The sequence below is a fragment of the Trichoplusia ni genome, chromosome 1, assembly GCF_003590095.1.
Source record: "Trichoplusia ni isolate ovarian cell line Hi5 chromosome 1, tn1, whole genome shotgun sequence".
Taxonomy (NCBI): Eukaryota; Metazoa; Arthropoda; class Insecta; order Lepidoptera; family Noctuidae; genus Trichoplusia; species Trichoplusia ni.
The window spans coordinates 13,570,669-13,597,368 of record NC_039478.1 but is presented as its reverse complement, the minus strand read 5'-3'; the positions used below and the strand labels follow the sequence as shown (position 1 = coordinate 13,597,368).

General features: G+C 35.3%; 2 protein-coding genes across 7 annotated transcripts in view; one reads left to right on the top strand and one right to left on the bottom strand.

The window, feature by feature from the left end:
• Nucleotides 1-324: 324 nt before the first annotated feature.
• LOC113495972 (pollen-specific leucine-rich repeat extensin-like protein 2) overlaps nucleotides 325-26,700 on the bottom strand; it is a 54,458-nt gene continuing 28,082 nt past the window's right edge. The window contains exons 7-11 of one of the 6 annotated variants that reach the window (XM_026874998.1): nucleotides 8,080-8,259; nucleotides 6,039-6,104; nucleotides 5,627-5,788; nucleotides 3,201-3,393; nucleotides 325-1,092 (exon numbers count right to left, since the gene is read on the bottom strand). In XM_026874998.1, the coding sequence (XP_026730799.1) occupies nucleotides 1,007-1,092; nucleotides 3,201-3,393; nucleotides 5,627-5,788; nucleotides 6,039-6,104; nucleotides 8,080-8,259 (687 nt within the window). In that variant the 3' untranslated portion in view covers nucleotides 325-1,006. The remainder of the gene's footprint in view (nucleotides 1,093-3,200; nucleotides 3,394-5,626; nucleotides 5,789-6,038; nucleotides 6,105-8,079; nucleotides 8,260-26,700) is intronic. The other 5 variants (XM_026875007.1, XM_026875022.1, XM_026875033.1 and 2 more) reach the window with 5 other exon arrangements.
• On the top strand, nucleotides 11,865-13,379 carry LOC113496004. The gene has a single exon (XM_026875052.1). It carries the CDS (start codon nucleotides 12,589-12,591, stop codon nucleotides 13,042-13,044), a length of 456 nt encoding a protein of 151 aa, XP_026730853.1. The 5' UTR covers nucleotides 11,865-12,588; the 3' UTR covers nucleotides 13,045-13,379.

The following is a 26,700-nucleotide window of genomic DNA, read 5'->3' as shown; positions in this document are numbered from 1 at the left end:
AACTGGTTATTGACTAATAATTTACTTCGGTCTGTTAAGCATTGGCTATGCTCAAGGTTTTCTCATAAAGGCAAAGCTTGAGCATTGACCACCTTGCTAGCTCACTCAGATGTGTCTTGGAATATAAAGTATATATAACTAGAAAAAGTCACATTGGTACATTGCCAGCATTAGGATCGAACCAAAAGGCCACCACGATATTTTGTTGTCTAAGTGACACAGTGAACATATACAAATGCGAGGATACATAGTTTCTGAAAAACCAATGGCGTACGACATTAAAATCACTTACAGATAGGAGTTACAAATAAAACCATCAGCAAAATAAATCTAGTAAAAATTTAATTTAGGATCACAATAATAGAATACAAGTTGATTTTAATTTTACAATATCACCACTAGTTAATTAAGGAGCAAGGTTTATGCAAAAGGTTTAAGAGTTCCTCCAGAAATAAATGCATTTTCTAACCCAAACAAATGCAGATATTCTTATCTTAATAATTCAAAAGATATTTTCTCGAAAACCAATATATGTACCACAAACACAGCGGAATGTGTTCGATGTTGCGAATTTAATCTTGCAGATGGATATTGCATCGCCGACCTCCTCCTACCCTCACAATTACAACATGTACATATGTACCTATACATACGTACCTAATGTTAAAACTATTATTATACCTTACATATTGCATTCTCAAGACGTAAACAGTCGATAAATAGTAATTCATAGGTACATCGAAACAGAAAAACGAACTATAAAATTTATAATTATTTAACAAACAGTAAAATTTCCCATAAATACAACCTCTATGCAGCGACAGGTAATTAAAAACCACTATCGGAAGCTCATGGATTAACAACTTTATTTACAGAAATGTTAGAGACAAGCCGTTATTATGTTAAACTAACAGGTTTCATTAACTGTTACAAAATATTTGAGATTGAAAATGGACGGAGAGCGGCGGCGCGCGGTGCGCACGCGCACGCGCCGGCGAGCGCGCGCTTAGTCGCAGCTGCACGCGCAGCGCTTCACACGCTTTTCGCTATTCACCAAAGCGTCCACGCTGCGGACTGAGCGAGGCTGCAAGTCTGTAAACATAAAACACATTTAGTATTTACCCTATATAGTCATACGCAGTTCTATCATTCAATGACCTACATTCGTGACTAATTTCTAGGTAATAAAATGAGTACAATTTCCTACCATTACGCGCAATTATTGACGTAGGGGTTTGTTTCTACAGAGATAAATATTTCCTGCACTCCTAATCATCATAATCTATTCTATACAGAGCAGTAAAAATTAAATTAAAACCTTTTTTCCGGACTTAACAGCTCCAACGTTACATTATGGAATAGTTTATTCAGTGGAATTCTTTTGATCTCAATTCCCACTGTGTAATTATTGTAACAATGTTAGTTAGCGGAGTTGACGACCGCAGTCTGTCGACAAAGGATTACTTGCTATATTTTACTAAATAAGTACGAAATACTGTTCTTAATGAACCTTGTCCCTCGACAGTGCTCGACGGCGGTGGTGAGAGAAAACTAATCTACTGATAGGCATGATAAATATGTATTACAGAATGGCGCTCAACATTTTCTATCTGAAGGAAATAAAAATCTACACAAAAACATCTTTAGTAAATCGTGGAATCTCGCTGTCACTCACAAGACTACCGTTTTATGAATGAACATGGAAATGAGGACCCTTTCTCTATTGTTCGAAAGTTTCTGCATGAAGTACAATCCGGGAGATCAATCCTATCTTAATAAGGCTTAGCGTACGACATAACTCGAATAAATTCTAAGAATCGCTGTACAACGCCTTGCTGTCTGTGCTTTGATAGGTATAGTCAGCAACAGAAGTTGTTAACATAATCAAATATTGTAAGTTATTGTAATTGTTAAGGTATTGAATGTTTATGTCGCGGGGATCGCAAACATCACAGACACCCAGACTCAGGATAAGCATTCGTGGATCACACAAACACTTGTCCTATGCGAGGACCGAACCTGAGACACTTCGCCTACTGTGTGTTTTCTCGGCTATCCGTGCGAAAACATCCATAGTTTAGGTTCATGACTTAGTTATACATGGTGTCAATTTTGCATCAAAAAAAATTAAAGGGTTAGATTGTGTGTGTTGTTTTGAAAGAGTGATTTGTTTAACCGACTTCTATTGCTGATGGTACTTAGACTGAATATAAAGAGGCCAACGAATGAGTACTTCTCGCGGTCACCTCTCAAGATTGCCTATAAGTGCGACATAAATTATTGGAAGTGTGACACATGTGTTTTTGCGGTAGACATCGCGTCTATTCATTAATTTTATTGAGGAAATAATTACGTAAAATACCATTACTACTAACTCAACCGGTAGGATTCTATATGACGTACATTTGTTTAACGTTACTTCCTTATAGACTCTATGATAAAGGTTAAAAACGTTAATCGTAATTTTTTGACCCGCTTTGAAGGTCCTCTTTGCCCCGGGGGCGGAGTCCTGGGACCGTTGTACGACCGGCTAGAATAACCGGACTGGTCCCTTTTGCCTGGCACCAAACGGAAAGGCTTTGACTATCCCGGCGAATTTTACTTTGTGCAGTATCGCGTAACATTTGCCATCTCTATGTTAACAGAAATTGCTTAAATAAAGTAATCCTGTTTAAAGTGCAGTTGCTCTACCAGATATTTTACCCCGACAGTAAATATTTAAAAATGTTCGTTCACATTTGTAATGCTCACACTCCGTGACGGGGCAGTTTCATTGATTAATTATTAATGGTGTAACACTCAACGAATGTCCACGAATTTATATACATTTTATTTTGAGAGAGTGTGTTGTGTTTTTGATTAATATACTTCTATATTGAGTTCAGCAATTTTGCATGTGTTAAAGTGCAAGCTAACACATTTATCACTTGTTTACAAAATATGGTATATTAACGAGACTAGATTAAAATATCTAATCAATGTAAAAATTAAACTGTGCAGACAGTCGAACTTGGAAAATCACTCTTCTCGTAAGTTCAAGACGATGATTTATCATCTGAATATTTTCCGCTTCAGATCGTTTTCACATCTCAACGAGCTTTTAGTATATGTAACTACTTACATGTTAAGGTACTTTTTTAATCTATATTATTATTTATTTAGAGGCATTTATCTCCTTACTACTAGATTGTGGTACTTACAATGTGGCCTCTCGTCAGTGGGCATGGGCATGTCCTGAGGCAGCAGCAGCGTGCGCGGGGGTCGCGGCGCGGGCATGTCCGCGCGGGGCTCGCCCGCCTGCTCCTCCGCCTGCGCGCGCGCCTCCGCCTCCGCCTCCGCCTCCGCTGCCGCCGCCAGCGTCTTGACTATCGTCTTAACCTGTAATGAGATATCCTTCTTTCATTATTTAAATGGATTTAATAAAGAGACTATGACTTCCAGATTATTATTCCACATACGTAGTCCTTAATAACCAAATACTTAAAACTTGCTTAAAAGTTTTGACGTTACGTTATTGCGTTGAAGGGATAGAATGGGACGTCTTCTTGTTTTAAATTAAAAAAATGCTTTTTTAATCTATAAACCTACTTAACCTTTTACAAATAAGTAAATTCAAGAGAATCTTTAAGTAATGACTTCTTTTACAACTGTATTTACTTCGATATGGTATACGTACTTTCAGTTTAATCTATCTATGATACGTAGAAATAAGTTCAAGTAAGTGCCCATAACTTGTAAGCGGCCGTCCCCCGATGGCTCGAAAATGTACCTTCACTTAACCGAACCATTTCCCAAGTTAGAACTAAAATACTATTGAATAAAACTCCCTCTGCGTGAAAATACGGTTGTTCAAGTTCGAAAAAACAATAAAAGGTACGTTGGAGAGCTTTTAACATGTATACTAAAGAAATACACTTTAAAACTACGATAAAAACTGTTTAACGCGTTTTTAAGTATTTGCAATGAAACGTGTAATTTTTTTATGAAATGTACAACTTTACAAACTTTATGAAAGATATTAAATTGTTTAATCTCCTTTATAGACAAAAACATTAAAAAGTTACAGCCAAATGTATTATTTTAAAAAATATATTCGTATCACCGTACTTTGACACCGACTCGACGAGATTGATCCATCTTAACATAATATATCTCATTCACACTACATCAATCCAAGTATGTTTAAAAGTCACTAAATTTTTAACAAGGATAACAAAACACCCGAATTCAATATGGCGGGATAATTATGTTACGGTAACAAACTTCCCGATACAAATGTTGAGTTGTCGTCCCAACTTAATTATAAACATCCCAATTTGTAAGTGAGAGAACGCGAAACCTCATCCTTCAAGCATACTGAATATTTTATTATCCATTATCCTTTTGCCGACGCTACTGAGAAATTTTTAATTATTATTAACGATTTTCCACAAGTAATTAGATATTCACAGTGAAAATGTTAAATTGAAATTTAACACTAGTTGCGAAGATTTCTAATGATGCTCAGTTAGTTAATTTAGAGCTTCCTGTATTTTATAAATATTGTTGTAATAATTGATTCATTTGTTATCATAGTCACGGCCAAAACAATAACTTTGACGCCACATTACTATTTATCCTGTTTCTTAATTGGTGTTTGTTTTTACCTTACAAAGGTTGTCAACATTCGACTAGCGATATAAAACTTCTTCATAGACCGTCCGTAACACATTTTAGCGACAAGGTGTAAGAATTTAAAACTATGTTAGGCAAAGAACAAGTCACAAGTACTAAGATGGAAAATTTATTTCATTTATTTCGTTAAAACAAAACACGATGGGCATCGTTTAAATTAGATTAAACAAAAACGGTCCGTAATTTTTTCAACAAATTATAATGAAACAGTTGGAACACAAAATACACAATCTCTGGCCTAAATTGTCATAATGTAGGATTATTTTCCTTCTTAAGACAGGTACTGTACCTATTAAACAAGTGACTAAAATTACATCTTCATGTTTGCGGTTGTCGTTATATTTTGTTTCATTATAAATGATACAGGAGCTCTTTCTGCGTACCGTCACGTACTATACACGAAGCAACCGTCGAATTAAGAAACAAATTCGCAAAGAATACAATTCTAAACAAATGAAAGCTACTAGTCAGTTTATCTTTAAAAACTAAATCCATATAGTCAAAAAAAAATACGTCCCTGAAGATCTCCAGAAATATGGTTGGTAATGGTACTCTCAATTTAAACTGTTCCTATAATGGCCGAATACAGACAGACAAGACTCGCGGTCCCTGGTATAAGTGTGAAGTAGCGACGTATAGACATTTCACAGAGAACTACTCGACGGCTTGTAATGAGCTGTTCGCTTCCATATATGCATCAGACTTTATCTTTTACAAAATTATGTTCTAGAATGGGTACTATTTAATACTTCAATGATAATTGTCTATTTTGCTTCTAATAAGGGCCCATTTAGACGATGCGAGAAATATCGTGCAGGTTGTAATGCATTGCTTGCGATCATATACCAATTTAGATACCCGACCTGCGCGGCTGCGTAATGTACCTGTAGCAACTTGCGTAGTATTGCTCGCATCGTCTAAATCGGTTCTAAACCTCAGTTTAGATATTTACCTCCTGCATGTCGTTGTCGATCTGTTGGTCGCGGCGCTGGTTGGCGGCGGCGTCCTCAGCTGTGCGGTGGATCATGTGCAACTCCTCTGGGCTCAGGTTCCAGGGCAGGTTCATTTGGACCGCTGAGCCGTCCATCGGGATCTTTTGGACCTGAGCATAGACCTACCGAATTGTATTAAACTAATTCTAAACCGAACGCTAGAGACAAAATACTAAGTCATCGATTGCAGCAAAGAGGTAAGGTTTTCATCGATTTTGGATAATTGTAAAGTAAAAAGTTTATGAAATCTTGCTCTTGATATTGATATAAGTATATATTACGAAAATTCAATTCAATTAAAATTAATAAGAAAATACATCTTTTAAAATCTGCCCATCGATTGACAACAAGTAAATGAAGCATATTTATTACCTCAGACTGGTCAAGTTCCTGCGTGGGCGCAGATTGGGGAACAAACTGATGGAGTCCGGTGGGTTGCTGTAATTAAAGAGAAACAAGAATTTTAATCATTCTGTCAAACGGTTTTGGTATATGCAGGCTTCCTTGACAGCTGTGAGCGTACCTCGTAAGTTTTGTAAGGTAAACGCGCACGCGCACGGTAACAAGCCGAGTTCCTTAACCTTTACGAAGATAACGCTTCAGTGAACTCAATGTTAACTTTTTGTTACTAAGTTTAGTTACAACTCTTTAATATTTCTCTCAATTGAGAACTTAATACAAATGATTATGTTGATCAACAGAAATTAGTGACGCTAAACAAGTTGTTTATTTTTAATAACTTTCTCTTGAAATCTGAATAAGAATCTAATAATCTTATTGATTATATAATTCTATCTAAATTTAGACACGATAACATCTGACGTAGAAGTATAATCTCTATCTCAAATACATATAAAAACATCTTAATTTTACGGCACTCAATAAAGTAACGAATGAATCATGACAGATTTATTATTACATAATTACGATTCTTCACATGATTCTTGAGTATTTATTTAAATTATTCAACATTATTGGCAAGTGCTATTATCGAGGTACGTACATACATACATAATGTTATACATTAAGCTTCCGTATATGCCTTTTGCAATACTTATTATTGAACTTGTAATTTGCTTGCTAACGGAATATTTTTTGTGGACTTTTATGTTTTTTGACATCTCACTTCTCGCTTGAGTTATTAAATTAGTCAGCCGAAATTGTCGATGTCTTTTAGGGCAAAAAGTAAGTGAAAAACCGACTGGTGAATGATGAGTAGACGTACTCTACATTACAAGTTCAGTAATTGTTTAATATCAACAAAACATATAAAGACTTAACATATTTGCTGGAAAAAGTTAGTTGAAAGCTAAACAGCAAACAATCTACTCATCAATATAATTTTCCAATATTGTCACTAGAATTGCACTTTAAAGTTTCGAATGATATTTCAGCTACAACGGAGGGTAGAGTGCCAAGTATCCCGGAGCAAATATATACAAAGTGGTGACAAAGGCGACGACCAAATGAACTAAATATATACTTAGGACTTGCTGTAGCTGCAACTAAACTTTAATTTGAATTTTCATATAAGTTAGCAGACGACAGCACGTCTGATTAAATAGAAATGCAAATATCAACCTTAGGAGTTTGGAATAAGATCTATTAATATCAAAGTTTGTAGTGATGTGTTATTATGAACAAGTCTGACAGACAACTAGCTTTGAAGGTAAATGATATCTGGAGTGAAGCAGCTTATGTATGCTTATGAGAGTTGGTTAGGCGTCCTTGAGATAAGACTACGAATGAATTTAGTATTTGTACCTATATTATAAGTCTTTGCTGTGAGTAATTCTAATACGTAGGTAGCATACGTAGGAGAAATGTAAAGTTATATCTGCTTTGTCGCGCAATATTTTGGCACATATTATCCTCAGGTTAAATATTCTGAACTATTAGGCCATAAATGGGTCCCGTGTGCTCCATCGTATTAATATTTTATATCTACACTATTCTCGCGTATTTTTATAGCTCAAAATAGATTCTGATGCATTTTAAATCCAAATCGCTCGAGAGATTTTGATTGGAAAAGTTATACGGAAAGAGACTTTGTAGGTAGATTATTGGAAACATTTATTTCGGGCTGGTAAAAGGTTGGCTTACACTTTTCACTAATACAAAACTCTTGATGGATACAGGAAAACATGTATAATTTTTTAAGAAAATCTCCTTAGAAATACAATGTTCTTAGAATAAAAAATACACCTAATATTATAGGTTGATTTGCTTCCAGAAGACAATATTTATATAATTAGAGTCGACCAATCAAATCAGTCACGGTCTACTTTACCGTTCTATACTATTTCAAACACAGTAGGTTATTAATCTTAGTAAAAAAAAATAAGTGGGATTTAATAACTAATAACGTAAACGTGTTAATTCATGCTTCATGCAGTAATAGAATGTGACTTACTGAGTAGTAACTGACCTCGTTCTGGTCCTGGTTCTGTGGGGGTGGGGGAGGGGCGAAGGGCCCCATGGACTCGGGCGGCGGGGGCATGTTGTGGGGCGCAGGGATAGCGATCACGCGCTGCACGTGGATGCGCATCTCACGGGGCCCGCCCATCTGCTCCTCCGAGGAGTCCCATGGCATCTACGACAAACAAACATATTCCTGTTAAAAGGATTTGATATCTACTAGTAATCCATTTGGAATACTTGAAAGGCAAGAATTTTAAAATGGTTCATTTGTTTACAGTAAGTGGCGACATTCCCCCGAAAGTGCGTTACCTCTACACTAACGTAGTCACTTAATCATTAACCTAGTTAACTCAATCACGGTGGCGCATGGCGGTCACTGCGTGTTACATTATGAGCCTTAAAATTACCTCGATAAATATATATTCATGAGCGAAGTCATCTAATAAACGACTCCAAGTTATCCGTGATAAGTGCATTAGCATTGTAATATGAAATTATAGGGGAACAAAGGATAATAGAGGCTCGATCATGTCTGTTATGAATAATGCATGGAGTTGCGCAAACGCACCGGGAACGTCACATCTCGGTGAGATAAACACGGGCGATCAGGAAGCAATGACCGCTGACACCCGAGGACGCGCGCCTCGCCGTGTGCGCCTGCGCACTGCCCGCGCCCGCGCCAACAAGCCGACGAACTCTTCACGTCACGCCCCGCAGACGTCGATGTGTCAAAACTAATAAACACCCACGCGGCAAAAATTCTACACTAGGTACTCAAAAGCACTGTCAAGATAATATGCTCGACAGACCTTGGCCTATGTAGGTTCAAGACAGACATCGTTATTTGTAAAATGAGGCATAAGTCCGTGCTGATTCAAAACTACAAATGTTACATCCATAAAAAGATCCAGTAACGAGTGCACAAAAACGTAGTACGAACAAAGAAACCCATGAAACAAAAAGCTATCCAGCAGACAAAGAATTAGGATAACGAATATTAATATTCTAATGATGATGCCGCGGCTGATGCGGAACGAGACAAAAACACGGAAGCGGCGACGAGCACAGTATTGTCCATTCATCCTTGGACGTTTGCTCCTCACCGAGCCATACTCGTGGAGACGCGCTGTGGCCGATGTAAGCCATTGTCAGATATAATTGATGGCCAACAACCGGTACCGACTACTGCGTTTATTAGGAATAATTGAAATAATTAATGTGATTAGTTTTCCTGTCAGATTTATCTGAAGAGACTTCAAGTTGTCCGTGTTCACCTAGTACGCGTTTAATTATAAGCATTGAGAGTATTATTAAGGCGTGCTTTAATTTATGATTTGATGAAGTTTACAACCAAAAGGACTTTTTATCTACCGGTTCCTTGTCAAGTTATTTAATAACTTCCTAATTACTCAACAAAGATAAACTAAAAACAACTGTATTTCACTTGTTTATGTGTCAAGTTTTGTATATTATATCCACCCTTCAAGTCCCCTGGTAATTGCCGGATTATAAATCATCTCAAAATATAGATATTGGCAATTTCTAATAATCTCTGGATGTGACAGAATATCTTTAAGGGCTAATGGGCTTTTCTGTCACGATTGAAAAGCTGACATCAAAACAATGTAATTACCATTTGATACCGTTGACAAAGGCAAACTACGAGAAGCGGATTATTTAGAATATTAATTTATATTTTATCTTAATTCCACGATTTATTACAGCTAACTTAAATCCAAATTCTTCCGCGTGATCAACAAAAATAATCTACACAGTAATAAATGAAATCAAACTCTATACTCTTCTCAATAATCATCGTTATCGATATAAAAATGTATCAGCGTTTACAGAAAAAATACAGACATAAATACTTCTTTCTTAAGACTCCTTCTTTAAATATTCAAGTTTACTTAGTTCGGCCGAACATCTACTTTCACAACCCTTTTGGATACTCCTCTGGTATCTATTTATTAAACTGTTACATCATAACGTAATAATTGATAATGATTAATATAACATAATTTAATAGGACGAGGCTTCATACCACTTGCCTTGGCTGCTTCCACTCTACCAGTCCACATTCGAGTGCACCTACTCGCGCAAGTAACTGTACTTCCGTTTGCTATAAAGCTATTTCCGGACAAACTACACCCGAAACCAGTCCATTATCTCATGACCATATAAATAGAACATACGGCTAACGTAATATAATATGCTAATTAAATGTCCTACAAGTTGCGCACTCAATAATTAATTTGAGATCCTTATATGATGATAATAGCAAGGTTAAGTAAATAAATTATTTATTTATTTCATAACTGATGAATTTTTCACAATAGCTTTAGTCAGCAAACATTAGAATTAGCCGTGCATTTTATTTGTAAGTCGACTTTGTTTTTTTTTTTTGTCTTTTTATAAAATATTTTTTTACGATTTATCGAAAATTAGATAGCAAAAAAAATAAATACGTAACAGTTGAGATTGACATAAAACACATAAAGTATTGCTGAACGTAATCAAATTAACATAACCATCTTAAAGTACTTTCGTACATTTAAATAACCTTATCATAACTTTGACTGACCACTTTCGTTCGCACATAAATAAGAGGTACTTTGAATAAGTTTTCCCACAAACCGTGGAAAATGTATTCTGTATTTGTGTTTACCGTAAGTATGTTTACATTACCATCTGTTTTATGTTTATTAATTTAGTTAAATGAGTGTTATGTAATCACCGGAGCAAGACTGCTCTCGGAAGGTCGACAGCTGCTCTGTATTTCCTGTATATAGACATAGCAGCTGTGGCCCGCGGTTTAATCCGATGGTAATTTTAAAGTAATCAGATTACACCGATTATATACTGTTATACAATTTTATTTATTGTGCTAAACAATATAGCAAAGTCTCAATCGATAAGTCTTAGTGTCGTAGAGTCAAATTAAATATTTAAAAAGGCCTTTATCAAACTCTCCGAAATTTTACACATTCAAAAACAGAAAAACGAACAATATTCTCTATATTATTCGATAAATACGTACCTACGTTCACGCATTTAACAACTAAACATAACTTAACACTAACTTCGCACACGAAATACAAAGACGGCCTCGAAATTTTGGTTCCGGACGCTTTCTATTTTGAAAGATTGATATAAATAACTGATCGTTATTTTGTTCGAACAAAGATGAAATAAACAAGTTCATTAATATTCGGAACGAAGAAGGACGTTCGTAGATTTTCGTAATCGGTTATAGTTTATCAAAAAGCGTTACATTATTGTCTAGTTCCTTCTATGTGACTAAACCAGATTGTTTCATAGTTTTTACGTATACATTGGTTTACATTTACTTCCAAACAATAGTAGTGTCAACGGATACTTCGAATACGTTTTTTAGGTAGTAACAATGCAATCAATGCTTATTCGCGGTAGTTTGTAGCCTGCATTTAACATGACACGACTCAGCAAGTTAGATTCTATTTAATATCCATCAAATAAACTTGGAACTACATGAAACATCGAAACAGTTAAACATGAAATGTTTTCCAAATACCAGAATATATCCTCATAAGCCTTAATGTATTTACTACTGGGCCCCAGCAGTCTTTTGTTTTTAATCACGCTTTCCAATTTCTTCGGCTTAAAGAAGCTTACTGGAAAGTAAGAAAATATTTTCCCTCTTATTGCTTGGACCGAACATAACTTGGGCATAACATATTCACACACTACTGAAAAGGTTGGTATTAGAGAATTATTCTAGAATTCTTTTAGCCCCCATAACCATAAAATATCGTATAATCAGTAATAAACACAAGTCAGATAGTTTGTATAAGACAAAGTATGTGGCGGCGTTAAATGGTTATCCGTTGTTTGTGTATTATCCTTGAACAAATCGTGTTCTACGTCTGTAAATGTGCAATTTGAGGCGGTTATGCTCTGAGAACAAATAAAACTTTTAAATATGTAAACACTGCATAACTCGTTATCGAAATCTAAAAAAACTATTGTCCGATTCGATGATTTTCATTTTTCAAACACACAAGTATCGAAGAAAAAAGTAAATCTATAAATAAGTATCGAACTGTAATTATAAACCAATTCTAATGCTATAAAATTCAAATCGACAATTGATATCAAAGTGAATGATAACAATCTCCACAGGTCCACCTTAACTATGTAACGGTCGCCTTGTAGCGGTGAGAACAACATCACTTAATGTTGGTTAATGTAAGTGGAACAAGGTTCATGAGCGTTCGTAGCCACCGGTGCATCAAATTATACGAGTAATTGCACCGCGGCAGGCAGCCGGGCCGCGCCGGCAAGCGCTCCGGCCGAGGCGGGCCCCATCCACTCCAACCCGCCAATGGCCTGCATCTCGCCATCTCCGCGGATACGCTACCAAGTTCAAGAGCGTCTCGCGCATAATGATCACAAAAAAATAAATAAGAACCTACACAAATTGGGCACGAATGGTATCGATCGCTGGTAGGTATATATAAAAATGTGTTGGTCGTGCGCGGCTCATACACTCGATACACACCGCATCATGCACGCGTTCCTCGCGCTTGTCATCGCACTCGCAGCGCCTGCGCTCGCCGGGCCCGCGCCGGCCGCCGCGCGCCTCGGCTACGAGAGAGAAATAGACTCTACCAGTTACAACCTAGTGCCCAAACATCTCAACTCCTACATACTCGATGAGAATTACCTGATCTCACAGAAGAATCGAGCAAAACTCATTACCCGGCCCCGGCCCGACGATGCCGTGGTGTCTGATAATGTGATATTACAATCGAATGTGTTAAGTATTGTGAGACCAGCCAAGAGAAACACTGCAGGCGAAGTGAGTGAGTCGTTGGTTCGACAGAGACGTGGATACAATTTGGAAAATGTGAGGGTGCCGGCGAGGTACCCGTACCTCCCCGTGCCCAACTACAACCGTTTCCGGCGCTGGGGCTAGTGGCCGCGCGTCCCGCTGCACGCCTCCACCAAATGTCAAGGCTGCGCTGATGCCCGCCAGGCCGAGGCATCGCACCCGCGCGCGCGCAGGACGCCGCGCAGGCGCGCTCCCGGACCGCAGGACCGAGCTTAGACTGTACTTAAGTTGTATGTTATTTATATGAAGTGGCTGTGATCGAACGCTGAAGTTACGCCGTTACCTGAACGGTTTACAGGCAACGATTGACAGAGTATTAGGTTTATGTTAAGTGCACTATGCAAGTGTTATAAGAAACTATAGATATACCAAGTATTAATATACAAGAAAATAGATATTAAAATAATTTAAAACATGCATTTTTGATTTCTCACTGTGCAGTAGATACTTTCCTGCTTCCTTTATTTTGATTGAAACCGACGCTACAATTTGGAATAACAGTGAAGTACAACAGACAAGAGATAGAATAATTCTCTAAGTATTTACTTCACTAATTTTGATACACTACGCAACTACTTAAAAAACGTGCATTTTTTTAAATCCATTTGAAGCTTACAAGATTTTAAAGTTACAAATAATTCAATCTTCTATTTTTTCGGATACCCAAAAGCTATTTCGTAAATTTTGCGCAACATGATATAAATTACTAAAATTAAATTAAATTATTTAAAAATAAAAATATTTTAGTCGTATTATAGTCGTTTCGAAACTTGTAGATGATTTTGAATTCAAATTTGATCGACGTTCACCCGCCACAATTTTAACAAAACAAACGTATACATAGATTCATGTTTACGTACATATTTTGGAAGGTCAAACATTCAAATATTTCTTGTCCGTATTTGCTATATTATACTTTTATACGTCAACGCTGCTGTAATATCGAGTACCGATAATATGATTAGATTGCGTGTCAACACGAACAGTCTCGCACAGTATTACAGTAATTAGACCCTATCATTTAGTTCAGTAATGGGAACAATGAAATATAATGTATGCGAGGTTAAAATGCAGTTGCCACAATCGGTGTCAGCCAGGCCTGTTTTTAGTTATAGTTGAAGACTAACGAGTTTCTGAAGCCGTGGTTCAATTGTTTTAGTAATTATTCAAACGATCGTTGCTCAAGCCGAGACTATTCGAATAATTAGCTTCGCGGTAAGCTTCGTACATCACCAGTCTAGCGCAAACATTCTTACTCACTTGATCACTTTCTAAATAAACTTGATCCTTTTTTATGGTATGAGTTAAAACTACTGTGTGAAACTAAATACTTGTTTAGAAAAGACCTACAACTTGAAATTTATGACGCAGTTCTATCTTTGAAAAAGTCGAACCTTAAATGAAATTCTTTATGTAAATAATCTTATTACCGAATTCTTTTACGGAACATTTGCTACAATACAAATACAACACAAGTACTTATTCGCTCTATAAGGAAACAAAAAAGTCATCTGCTTTAAATAAATAATCTTTTGTGTATCTTCGACTCCAACAATGGACCAAATCATGATTTGATGGAACAAAAAAAGGGGAAAACATATTGAGTGCTGGTAGGTAACGTAAAACCATTAGATGATTTGGTAGCAGTCTTTACATCGTTACCTCTATAAATAACAGACGAATCGGCGTTAAAATAAATGTAAATAACAATAAATCTTCATCAGTTTCTCGATCCTTGTCGAATCTTTCACCGGGCTTTCAAAGACATCAAATTTAATTCACACGATTAACATTGAATACAAGCCAAAACCTAAGGTTATGTAGTCAGTTTCTATAATAAAAATATACGAACTTACATAAAGTTCCTTATTAAATAAAAGAAATCCAAGGTAATGATATTTTTTAAGTAAAATTCAAATCAGAGCTGTCTACTTCCGAATGTAAGTGCAGATTGCCTTGGCGATAACCTCATATGTAACTACTTGACTTTTTATTACATTTTACGAAAATAGCATTAGTTTGGCTTTAAATTTGAGTAAAAAAATCTTAAAGAAAAATACATGGTACCCAGTAAGCCTTATACAAATATTAACTTTATGAAAAAAAGTTCCAGTATTTGTAATCAAGCATTCTATATTAGCACCATCTACCCTAGCCCTTGAACCTCCGACGTACCCGGCCAACTGATTTGGATGCTCACGCCAAAATATTTCACTCAACTCATTAAACGAATAAATTCTCTATAAGAAGAAAAACAAACACTTTAGCTATCCAGTTTTAAAGAATAACGCCTAATAAAATATTTTAGTGCTTAATTATTCCAGTTATAAATTAATAATAAAAATTTGAGACGACTTTTATTGGGATATTATTTACTCTACCATTTGGCTTAATACATAAATAACTTGTTAGTCATTTAAGTTGCAGCAATATACTTATAATAAAATCGATGAAAAGTAATGAGTATTAAAAAATAAAAAAAGACTGCTTTTTGCGTAATCTACAAACATTACCAAAGTCTAAAGAATTTTTTCTTATTATTTTGTCTGTTGTAAACCCCGCAACTTCTTATGCGATTAATTTGCATTTGAAGTTCTCTGACGATCTCTTGACTTTAATATGTATTTAGTGTTTCAAATCAATCAGTTAAGAAATAAAAAGGAATAATAAGTTAGAGAGTCACATAGGCCTTTTTTTCAGGGATGTGGCTGGCATAATAATTATAAGATAAGTCTATGGTATTCTGCGATTTCATAAGAAAGCTTACAATATGCAAACAAAGCTGCGTGAATATTTAGGTATGAAAAATTTACATTTTATCTAAAAACGTTTGTGAAAAGAAAGTTGATTTGAAGGAGAGAGCACAACGCTACGACACCTGCAGTTCTTATGTAATTTAAAGAAATCGTTATTCGTACATTTAAATGCAAAACTGTCTCGTGAATTTATAGTAGTGTCACTATTCCGGTATTTTCCCTTAGGTACTTTGTTTATTGATTGCAACTTTCTTTTTATGTAGTTATTTATATTGTTTTTTATTTTGATACCTCAAACATGCAAAAGTACTATTTTATGAAAGGCCCCATTAGCTTATATTGTACCTACGAGTATATTACAGCATGAAATGTATTTTCTTGTAATAGCATTAAAATCTTATGATAGGAAAATACAATTATACCGACGACAACAGTTCCACGCTTTGTACAGTAAGTAGTCGTAAGTAGGTTCTCGGAAGTACTATTTAAAGCTTCAACACAGTAGAGTACAGTAAAGGAAAACACACTTTTCTTTAGAAAGGTTTCTCTTCACGTCTCGAACCTTTCAAAGATACAAAGGTGACCGCTTATTTCACTTGAACAATTGCTAAGCTGTCAAACGTGTAAAAACGTGGTGTACCGTTAACTTTCTGTTTGAGAGGAGCGATCGGTTCGTGGCCGACTGACACCTTATAATTGTCTGTAGGTACTTGCACGATCTAGTACCGCTATTCACGAGCTAAACAAGCACTCGCCAGTTCTTGCTCTCTCTCATACGTTTTATACATATTTGTTCAACGACAATATTCAGGACACACTCGGTCTGCACAAACATCTGTTCATACACATTTATTAAATTCAAACTTCCTTCTTCCTCGACAGGTAGCCTGAAGTACGTTTAGTGAATAAAATTATAAAGTGTATTTTGAATTAACTCTATTTTTTAATTATCTGTCTGTGCTCATTTTAAATGAGAGCAGCTAACAGCTCCGTTGCTCAAAACAGATTTGTTTTCATCGCCTTAGGGAAGAAAACACGAGACGTCTTAGTAAAAGCTTATGCAGAAATCGTTTTGTATTTTGTAAGGATTAAAGCTTAAGTAACAATTAATTAGTTGTTGTTTTAGAATTCTTCTTTAGATACCTTCAGAATATCTGGTATCTCTGGAGTGCCCTGTGACAAGAGGTCTTTGCTCTATAATGAGGCAGATACCAGTTTATAGGACAACGGAATTGTATACAGTTTTTTTTATGTTTCATATACGATATCTCAATTCAACTGTATATATGAATATATATATATGTAAATATGTATGTGATATATATATGTATATGTAATATATGCATATATTACAATATGTAATATATATATATATAAATTAATTATTGTTAGGGTTTCAAATGATAACCAAGTAGGTGATTTGAGTAAACGAAATTGAGAATTTTGCTTTTTTTATTCTCCTTTAATTAGAATTAGCCTTCGAGTATTCCAGCAATAAAAACTATATCAACACCCTTTTACTAGAATTTCCCATGAATTGGAGTTCTCTTTATTAATTTACATACATCAAGTATTCCCAGTATATAGCCGCAATATTACAGGAAATAATAAGATACAGAACACATCAAAGCTAAAGCTACAAATAGCTTGTTCATGCACCAGAAACTAATAGGATTATTGCAATTAGTTCAGTGCATCCCGGCTTAGCAAATGCGATGTAAATAAGTACATTTCCTTTTGAGGATTTAAAAGATGATTAAATATGTATGCTAAGGCTTTTATTATATTTTAGGAATTATTTCTAATCTGCACCTACCTGACTTTTAAAAATATCTCATTCTGAGCTTTTAAGAACAGCGAAAGTTATAAGTAAGCAGTGAATTTCGGTGTTCTTTTGATTTACAGACTTCTCATATCGTACTCCGCCTTAGAAAACTCCTTAAAACATACTTTTGAATCTATTAAATTATGCGCAAGGTTAAAGGTCCTTACTAAAAGTTTGATAAGCATACACCTTCAAGTTTACGATGTAAGAGGGCAGTGAACAAGCAGCTTCACAATCTCCCATACTAACTTAAACGCTGTAACCCTTTTAAATGCGTCACCTCATCGTTTATACACTATACTCTACTCACGCCGTAACTTCAAGTATATACCTAATTCCTTCACATAGTAGACGGCCACAATTTCGATTTAAACTTTCATTAGACATAAATATGTATCAGAACTTGAAAATGCTTCGCGCTGCGCTAACGGCGACACTACAAGCAATAAAAACATACATTATCTGGTCGAAATATCGAAGAAGCGAGCAGCACGTGATCTTTTTATACGTAGCTGTTTACTATAAAGATCTGGTATTTATATCTTTTAAAACACGATGAGCACGAAATATTGAATTCAAAAAGCAACTCGACCCTTAAATAATCGCGCAACCTTTGTTCAAAAGCAACATACAAGTCCATTCTTCATCGGTAGGCACTATAATTGCATTTATATGATCAGTTGATCTGACCTATCCAAGGCCCAACCTATTAATTTGAAATATTTACTGGAGATATAAAATAATAATATTATTCAACGCATAAATCAAACTAGACGTAATCATCTATCAGTTATGTTTACATTGGATGGTTACTATAATTTCCACGGAAATTACTTTGAGCAGGAAGCATGGAAATGTGATTAAAATGGTTTGGACATTAGACTCATATATGGACAAATACAACGAAATTTTCCTAAACAATGCCATACTGTTCCAATGTTTATTTCACGATACGATACAAAAATTATCATAATGGTCTTAATGGTTGAGACACTCTCTACCAGTAAACCATAGGCTGTTGCAGAGAAAACAATAACCCTATCGAATAATTAAATTCTGTAACAGATCAGTATTGCAGAGAATAGTTTTATTTTAGTTCTTTGTTTCGTCAAACAGGGCGTCTAACGACAGCCCCTTCTGTGTCTCACTGTAAATGCCATGTCAGTAAATGTGTTGCCGAGTGACGCGACATCGCTATTACTTTGCCCTTCGCAGCTATTTTATGTAGATATTATGGACTCGTCTGTACGCACGTGCAGGCAACAAATACGATATATAATGAGCAAATATATATAAGCACATCTGATTTCCTTCTCGAATAGGGCCCGATAGCTATCGGTAACCATATGCGCGGAGATAACTTGATACGTTTAGTATGTAAAACACGTTCAAGTTCTATTTTCTAACTCTTGGGGACCTTGAATAATTCCTGAAACAATACGTTACTATAATCATTTTCTTAACGCTCTATTACCTGGAACAAATTAAAGGCTTTGCATCGAAATCGTTTTATGAAACACCTCGTTAACATAATAACACAACTACTATGTAAGCAGGTTTGTATTATTTATTATACAACTCTACCTTATATGTTTAGTATTGATTCATCTTTCTTATCTAAATTAATCTACATGACGACGGAACACATTACTAAGTCGATTTGATTAATTAATTACGAAGCAAAAGTATGGGTATAAAAAGTTAATACCACAGGATTATTCACGAAGCCTTCACGTTCAATCAATAACGAAGCCTCTACAACATCTGGCGTATTATCTTGTAATAGAGCCGGTTAGGCGTCTCGACTCGTCATTTGTTTGTTGTGATCGGGAATGCTTATATTTGTTTACGTTCGCTTGCGCCTTTCCCTTCGTGTCCAAACTGTAAATGTGGCGTGGCCGGCCCGCACCACCCCACACCAGCCCCACCAGCCCCCACCAGCGCCAGTCGCCGGGAGATGTACGCGTACGATGGGCCACATCAAACATTTGAACTCGCGTGACTTGAATCATTCCATTCATATCTTCACCCTTGTCCCTTTCTAAGTAAGATATAATGTCACATCACTCAAGTCCGTGTTGTATGTAATTCGATAGGCACGAATCGCTGAACCTCATTACAATAAAGTTGTAGAACGAATTTACTCCAAGTTTAACTTTATTAACTTTAAGTAAATCAAAGCAAACCTGAATTACAAGTAAAATACGGGTTTTGAGTTTATCATTTTGTAATTAGTTAAACTTTTAGCGCTTTCTAAATAGTCTTTACTTTAAAGTAATCCGACTATCAGCCGCCCACCTGTTTCACTTTAAATGTTTCTTTTTACTTCAAAGCTGTTGAGTTTTTATTTTTAAGATAAACGGACTATTTTAGATTGGTGAGACATGCGCAACATTTTTTCTAGCATAAACTCGTTATTCTATTAAGCACAGGTGGCTCTAAAACTTACTTTAGTCCGTAGTTTGTTATTACCTCGCACAAATTATATGTTTGTGAAACAGCTACGAAATTTTTACTATTTTTCTACAAAGGAATGCAACGCTTATTTTTTACGATTTCAGTAACGCAAAGGTTTTCTTATAAAGGAAACATCACTGGAGAGTTAACAGGAAAAACGATTATATGAAAAGAGCAATGGGAATAAAGAAAATCGTTTGAGTGCCGACGCGCCCATTTTTCTAGTTTCTACTCGCGGGTCCTTTTTTATTTCTAGAAAACTTTTTGTTTTATTCTCGTTTCATTTTAATCCTCTTTACAAACTTGAATATCTAGCTGTAAAGTTTCATGCCGTTGTACCTTTAATGATGCCAGCAACATAAGATAATAAAATAATTATCCGCAGGTTTGTAAATGGTCGCACGCAATATGAGGCAACATGTCTGTACTTTATGTTTTTGCTCGATTTTTATTCGTTGCGCTCGATATTGATAAATGAAAGGGCCGCAAGAAAACGCGCGCCGAAAACCGGAACATTTAGTGATTGCGTAAGTCTGCCCAAGTGCACGGTGCAACCGCCTCGAGGGCGATGACCGATCGACCATGATTTTTGCGATATTACTGTAATTCTGTGCTATAAAGAATAAAACCCTAATCCGATGCTCGTGTATTCTTTTTTAGAAATATTCCGGGAACAAACTTTTTTTTAAATCTTGTCAATCAGAATAATTATTCGGAACCAATATGAATATTGTAATCCATAAATCTTGCATGTTGCATGTAAATTGTATGTAACAACATAGTAACACAAACTTGTAGATAATAACAGGGTATTTAATAAATAATTCAAACGTTCAATTATAACTCTTTATTAGAGTAGTTCGTGGTATAAAACAATGGTTGTCCACACCCACAGCATAGCCGCCTACGCGCAAATGGCATAAAGTTAATTTGAAGAATCTAATGTGTTCAAGGGAAATTCACTTTCTATCCCCAAATGCTGAGGCTCTCACAGCAAAGATTACGACACAAATATCGATAGTAACTTCTATAGACGATGTTAATGAAGACATAAAAATATAAAACAAACACTTTCCCCGCTATATTCCGGTCAGACTAGTTTATATTCGAGGCACGGACTACTGATGAAGGATCTTAAAAACTTTAGGACACAATCATAGCTTTGACATCAAGAAAATCTGTAAACGTTTAACATTATTTGGTTGAACGTTAAAATCTAGGTACGTTATAAGCTTGCAAGAGCTTATTTAAAACCCGTTCATTTTTACGGCCTTATGATGTGCTAGGGTTTGCCTGTCTAGATGTCGATCAATACTGCAAATATTAGTTTATGTGTAGGGATGTCAGCTACCTCCTAACTCAATTTGGTAAATAATGAATAGATCCTTTAAGCGCGTATCACAGATACACACAAACGGACGACTTTATATCATTAGTGTATAAACTCCATTAACATCTGACATCAATTATAAAGAAATGCAATTTACATCACTACAACTAAAATAAATGGTTGAAGTGCGTGTCGAAGTGACGTTAGTGTAACTTTTCGTAACTCGTTGTAATTGAGTGAAATATCACATTTTTCACGACATGTTCAAACTTCAAATATGTCTCGATTATTCCGATGTTTTCGAACATGCGACAGAAATAAATATTATCGACTTAAAGGTTTTACGTCAAAGCTAAGCGCAAAAAGACACGTTGTGAGTTTGATGACCGCAGAGGACAAATATACGTGTAATATGACCTAAACCAAGCTTTTGCGATTTAAAGTCGTCGTCAGACAAAACATCCAGTCCTTTCATGAGTCATAAGTGTTTAAACAACGTTTCTTTCAATTAAAGCCACCTACTTCTTCGTGTGCATTTACAGTTGTTTAATCTGAATACCTGTTAGCTATTCTATTTTAAGCTCATAAAATTCGAACTTGAAAACAAAACACAATCATTAGCAACTATTGCATTTAAATAAAACAGCAATTTGCTTTGATGCAACTTTCCAAACAACACTTTCGCTCAACAATCTTTGTCGTATGAAATTAAACTCATCCCATTAAGACAAAGTAATTAGAAACTCGAATGTCGTAAAAATAACTTTAAAAATATTAAATATTAATTTATTAAAATAGGCTATCTAGAAGATATTTTTGAAGGTCAATCAATTAATTACTTAATCGACAGCGCCTTTTTTCGCCCTCCTTTCAGCGTTCTTAAGTGCTTTTACTCAGGAGAAAAAGAACAAGAAACCTCCATAGCAGCTCTCGGTCTTTAGTTTACAAAATATAATTATTAATTGAAGGATTTAATATTTAAATATATTAACAAGCAAAGTTACATTGGTCCTAAACTCCATATTAATAAAGAAATAAACAGCTACGTTACTATAGATGCCAACTAATTGTGCTTTTTATATTGTTGCTGACACGAACTGTCATGGCGTGTGAGGAACAAACGAGCATCGCAACTAAGCCTTTCTTTATTGAAGACGTCCGACATTACATGGTTTCACACTTTGTTACTTCGTGTAAATATCAATCTTTTAACACGCACACACAGAACTATGGTAGACCTAGCCAGCTATACGGTAGATAATTAAAAGATAATACGTTGTCAGGACTTTAATGTATTTCAGATTATCCAAAAAGTTCAAAAGTTCAATGCAAGAATTATATTAGAAGATTTTTAGTTTGCAAGAAGAATATAGACTAAAACAAAAATTGAACATCAAGAGTTAGCCACGCCATTTCAAAATATACAAGACAACAGTATTCCGAAATTAATAATAGTCCAGACAGACATTGTATGCGTAATGAATTTTATTTCACTTGTTATTTTCCACCTGCGCTGTGCTATAACAGCATACCTATACAACATCCCTGTTATAACTTATAGGCAGCACGAAAATCGTTTTTGTTTCTCCATACATATACTTAGACAAGGAAGGAACGTACGCGGGATCTTAAGGAAACTTCCTCTTTGCATAACCTTACCATATTTACACTTTTCATGGGAATTGTAATTTTGCCAGCGAAGAAACTCTGTGCTAACCAACCTTAATATTCGCAGGTTGTTTCGCACTCTAAATTAAATATGTACATTCACAAAAGAGGTTCAAGTGACGAGTATTTATTAAGTACTAGCTTTTGCCCGCGACTTCGTTCGCGTGGAACAGTGACTTCCGGCATATTTTTGGTTTTACTCACATAGTTCCCGATCTCGCGGGATTTTTGAGAAGTTCCCGCTCCCGCAGGATTTTTGGGAATAAAAACTATCCTATGTCCTTTCTCGAGTTCCAACCACGACGGTACCGAAGCGCTCGGCCGATACCCAACCAAATGCGTGTAACGAAACCATAGCGCGATCTATTTCGATCCCAACGCCATCTATCGACCATAGTGACAACTCGGATTATTTATCTATACTCCGTTCGGGCATTTTCTTTGTACTAAAAGTAGTATTATATTTTTTATATGTTATTTTATTATTTTTTTCATACCTTTTTACTATTTATTTACTTTTTTCCGATGAATTAAAACAACATGAACCGAACTCGTGTAACGATCGACACCATTGCGCGTAGTACTAATAGAATTATCTATACTCCGTTAGAGCATTTTCTTTGTAGTAAAACTTATATTATATTAATATTTTTTTTTTACACCTTTTTACTGTTTATTTACATTTTTCTGATGGATTTTCCGATGAATTAAAACAATAACATGAACCGAATACGTGTAATGACACCATTGCGCGATTAACGCCATCTATCTACGGAGCATAGGAACAGCTCGACATTTGACCAATAGATGGCACTATTATATAGTATGTCCGTAATAAATTTTATTTTTTATTTTTATTTTTTGTAATAAAAACTATCCTATGTCCTTTCTCAAGTTTCAAACTATGTCTGTACCAAATTTCACACAAATCGGTTCAGTAGTTTAGGCGTGAAGAAAAGACAGACAGACAGACAGAAAGACAGACAGACAGACAGACAGAGTTACTTTCGCATTTATAATATTAGTTTGGATTCGCTATGTAAGTGTCCTCAATCAAATGATTAGTTTTTGTCGATAACAGTACTTATTAGCCGTCAAACGAGTTTGTATGTGTGACAGTAATTGTGGCCTGCGCTGTTAGGATCGAACATGATTTACTGCTAATTGTATTTATCTGACTATTTACGTATTTTCTCCTTACATCCTGTTGTCATGTGACTCTATACACGTGGGTCCTGTTCTCAGAAAACTCGGAACATGATCTGTTTCAGGATACACGTTTACAGTTTTCTTTTGAATAACCGGATATAAGGTAATGATATTTAATATTATTACTTAAAGCAAAATAAGAGTTCATTTTGATTGAGTTTTATTAGTTCCTTATACCAAAAAATATTTTTTTTTTTATTCGCGTTCTGTACAGTTAGGCACAGTTGTTATAATGAGAGGATAGATGTTGTTACAAACTGACATGATAAAAGCATTCTGAAGTTTCATTTTCCCGAAATTAAGTTTAAATTTAAATAAAGTTAGATCATCATAAACTCTTGTATTACCATTACCTTCTCCAAAAAATAGAACACAATTTACATTTCGATATAACTGATATAGAAAAAAAGTCGTGTCATGGGCTGAATCTCTGATGGTGATAAGAAACATTTTCCTTAAAGGGGTGGCGGTGCTCAATAGGGCGTAACAGTTTTATGAAGAAACTGTATCCACTGTTCAGATATTCAAAAGAAAAGTGGACAAAAACAATATAATGTCCAAAGGCAAAAAAAGCTTTATAGATACCTAATAAAATTCCCCTGAGCCTTAAAATCTTATCAAAGGCCGTTTAATCTTAGTGAATAATTGGTTACAAATAAAAAGCTCTTTTAAAATGGATTCCACTCAAAATCCTTTAGCTGAAAATCGTTCATTAACAACGAAACACAGAAAACGGGTTTGTAAAGAATTTATAAGTAGGTACCTTCCATTAAACTTCGATGCTAATCTGAAAACGAAACGAGATATGGAGGTATCAACTGTTGATATTCTTGTGAAAGAACAGATTTAAATATCCAACTCATTAATTCTTAGTATTTCGAGATTATTGAGGATTCTACAAAGGAAAGGGAAAACGAATAGTCATTTCCATGGAATATTTATCTTCAATCGTCGTTTATTTACAGAACAAGACATAGTATACTTACCTACACTATGTATCTATAACTATTATTACATACAACGCTACACGTGGCTTTGTGCGATGTATTAGGTGCGTTATTTAAGATAGAAGAGAGAAAAGTGATTCATCTTGTCGGAATTATGTTTTCTCAGAATACTTGCTTAATCGAAATACCTACGATGTAGCTTTCACACAATGACCTTTGCTGTAAATAGAAAGCGTGGCCCGTGGGATGTTGCTATGTGTCCAAAACGTTCATTTATTTCCTTTTACACGTAATAAATCATGGATGCTTGTTTTTCAAAATTACACTCTGTTCTAACTTGTAACTCTGTTTGTTGTCACAGTAGTCATTCAATTAACATTAGCTTATTTTTTTATTTCAGTTATGTATCTAACTGTACAATGTACAATCAAGAAAAACAATGGACTATGTTTATGTTTTTGAGAAATAAGTGGAAAGTGATCTTGAGAAAAGTAAACTAAAAAGCATGTATTTCTAAAGTACTTCATGCCAGGCTTATTTTCCTCATCTCTACGTCTTATCGTATCAGAACCGCACTCAACGAAAACACGTAGCTCAAATCAAACAAACTTCCAACTAATCAGAAGTTTCGAGATTTATAGAATACAAGATAAGCGAAAGAGTGTAGCATCCCTTTTACTTAAACATTTTCAACAAAAAGTAACAATGGGTGCGGATTAGGGTTACTAGTTATCGATACGTTCACCATGTTGGCTACAAACTTATATTTCGGATCCAACCATCCGACACCGAATACAGAAACGCAAAAGATTTTAATTAAAAAGGTTAATTTCTAGTTGAAGTATGATACACATAAAGCCCACATCTTTGAACAGCTTGACCAGGCCTCAGATTGGATCGTTTTGAGGCTGACTGTCGATTTTCTGAGGAGTCACGATAGGCAAAAATAGGCAAGCGATCCAGATGAGATACCTTAATCTGACAGAGAACAACCCGAGACTTAGCTATAATCTGATTTACAATTCAGCATCTCACCCCATTGCCGTAATTTTCTTATTGAATACTAAATTAAAAATAGCAGCTAAATAAACCTTCCACAAATTCACATAAAACAACACAATTTGCTTAAATTAAATTTCCTTAAATAAACGCAGACTATCAACAATGTGAAGTATATTTATTTGCGCCAAATAACAGCGCCATTTAATTATTCATTACATACACAACCAAAAATGGGAAAGTTCAGAGCGCGTGTTTGAACCATCCATTGCTATTATAAGAGAAACAACATTAATTCAGAGTATGTGTGTTGTAAAAGCCTGGAATTAATGCAAGTACTTTGTGTATTATTTATATGCTCCAGACTTTTTTTTCTTCTCAACGATAAGAAGGCAACTCAATTTTGACTACTCTGAAAGTTGATTTGTTGATAATTGAAAATTGAATGTAAGTGTAACTCTATACTATTTCCAAGAGTGTGTTCAGTCTTTTTCTTTACATTTTTACCTCAATCTTTTTTGTCTTTTCTTCAACTAATTAGAAAACTCA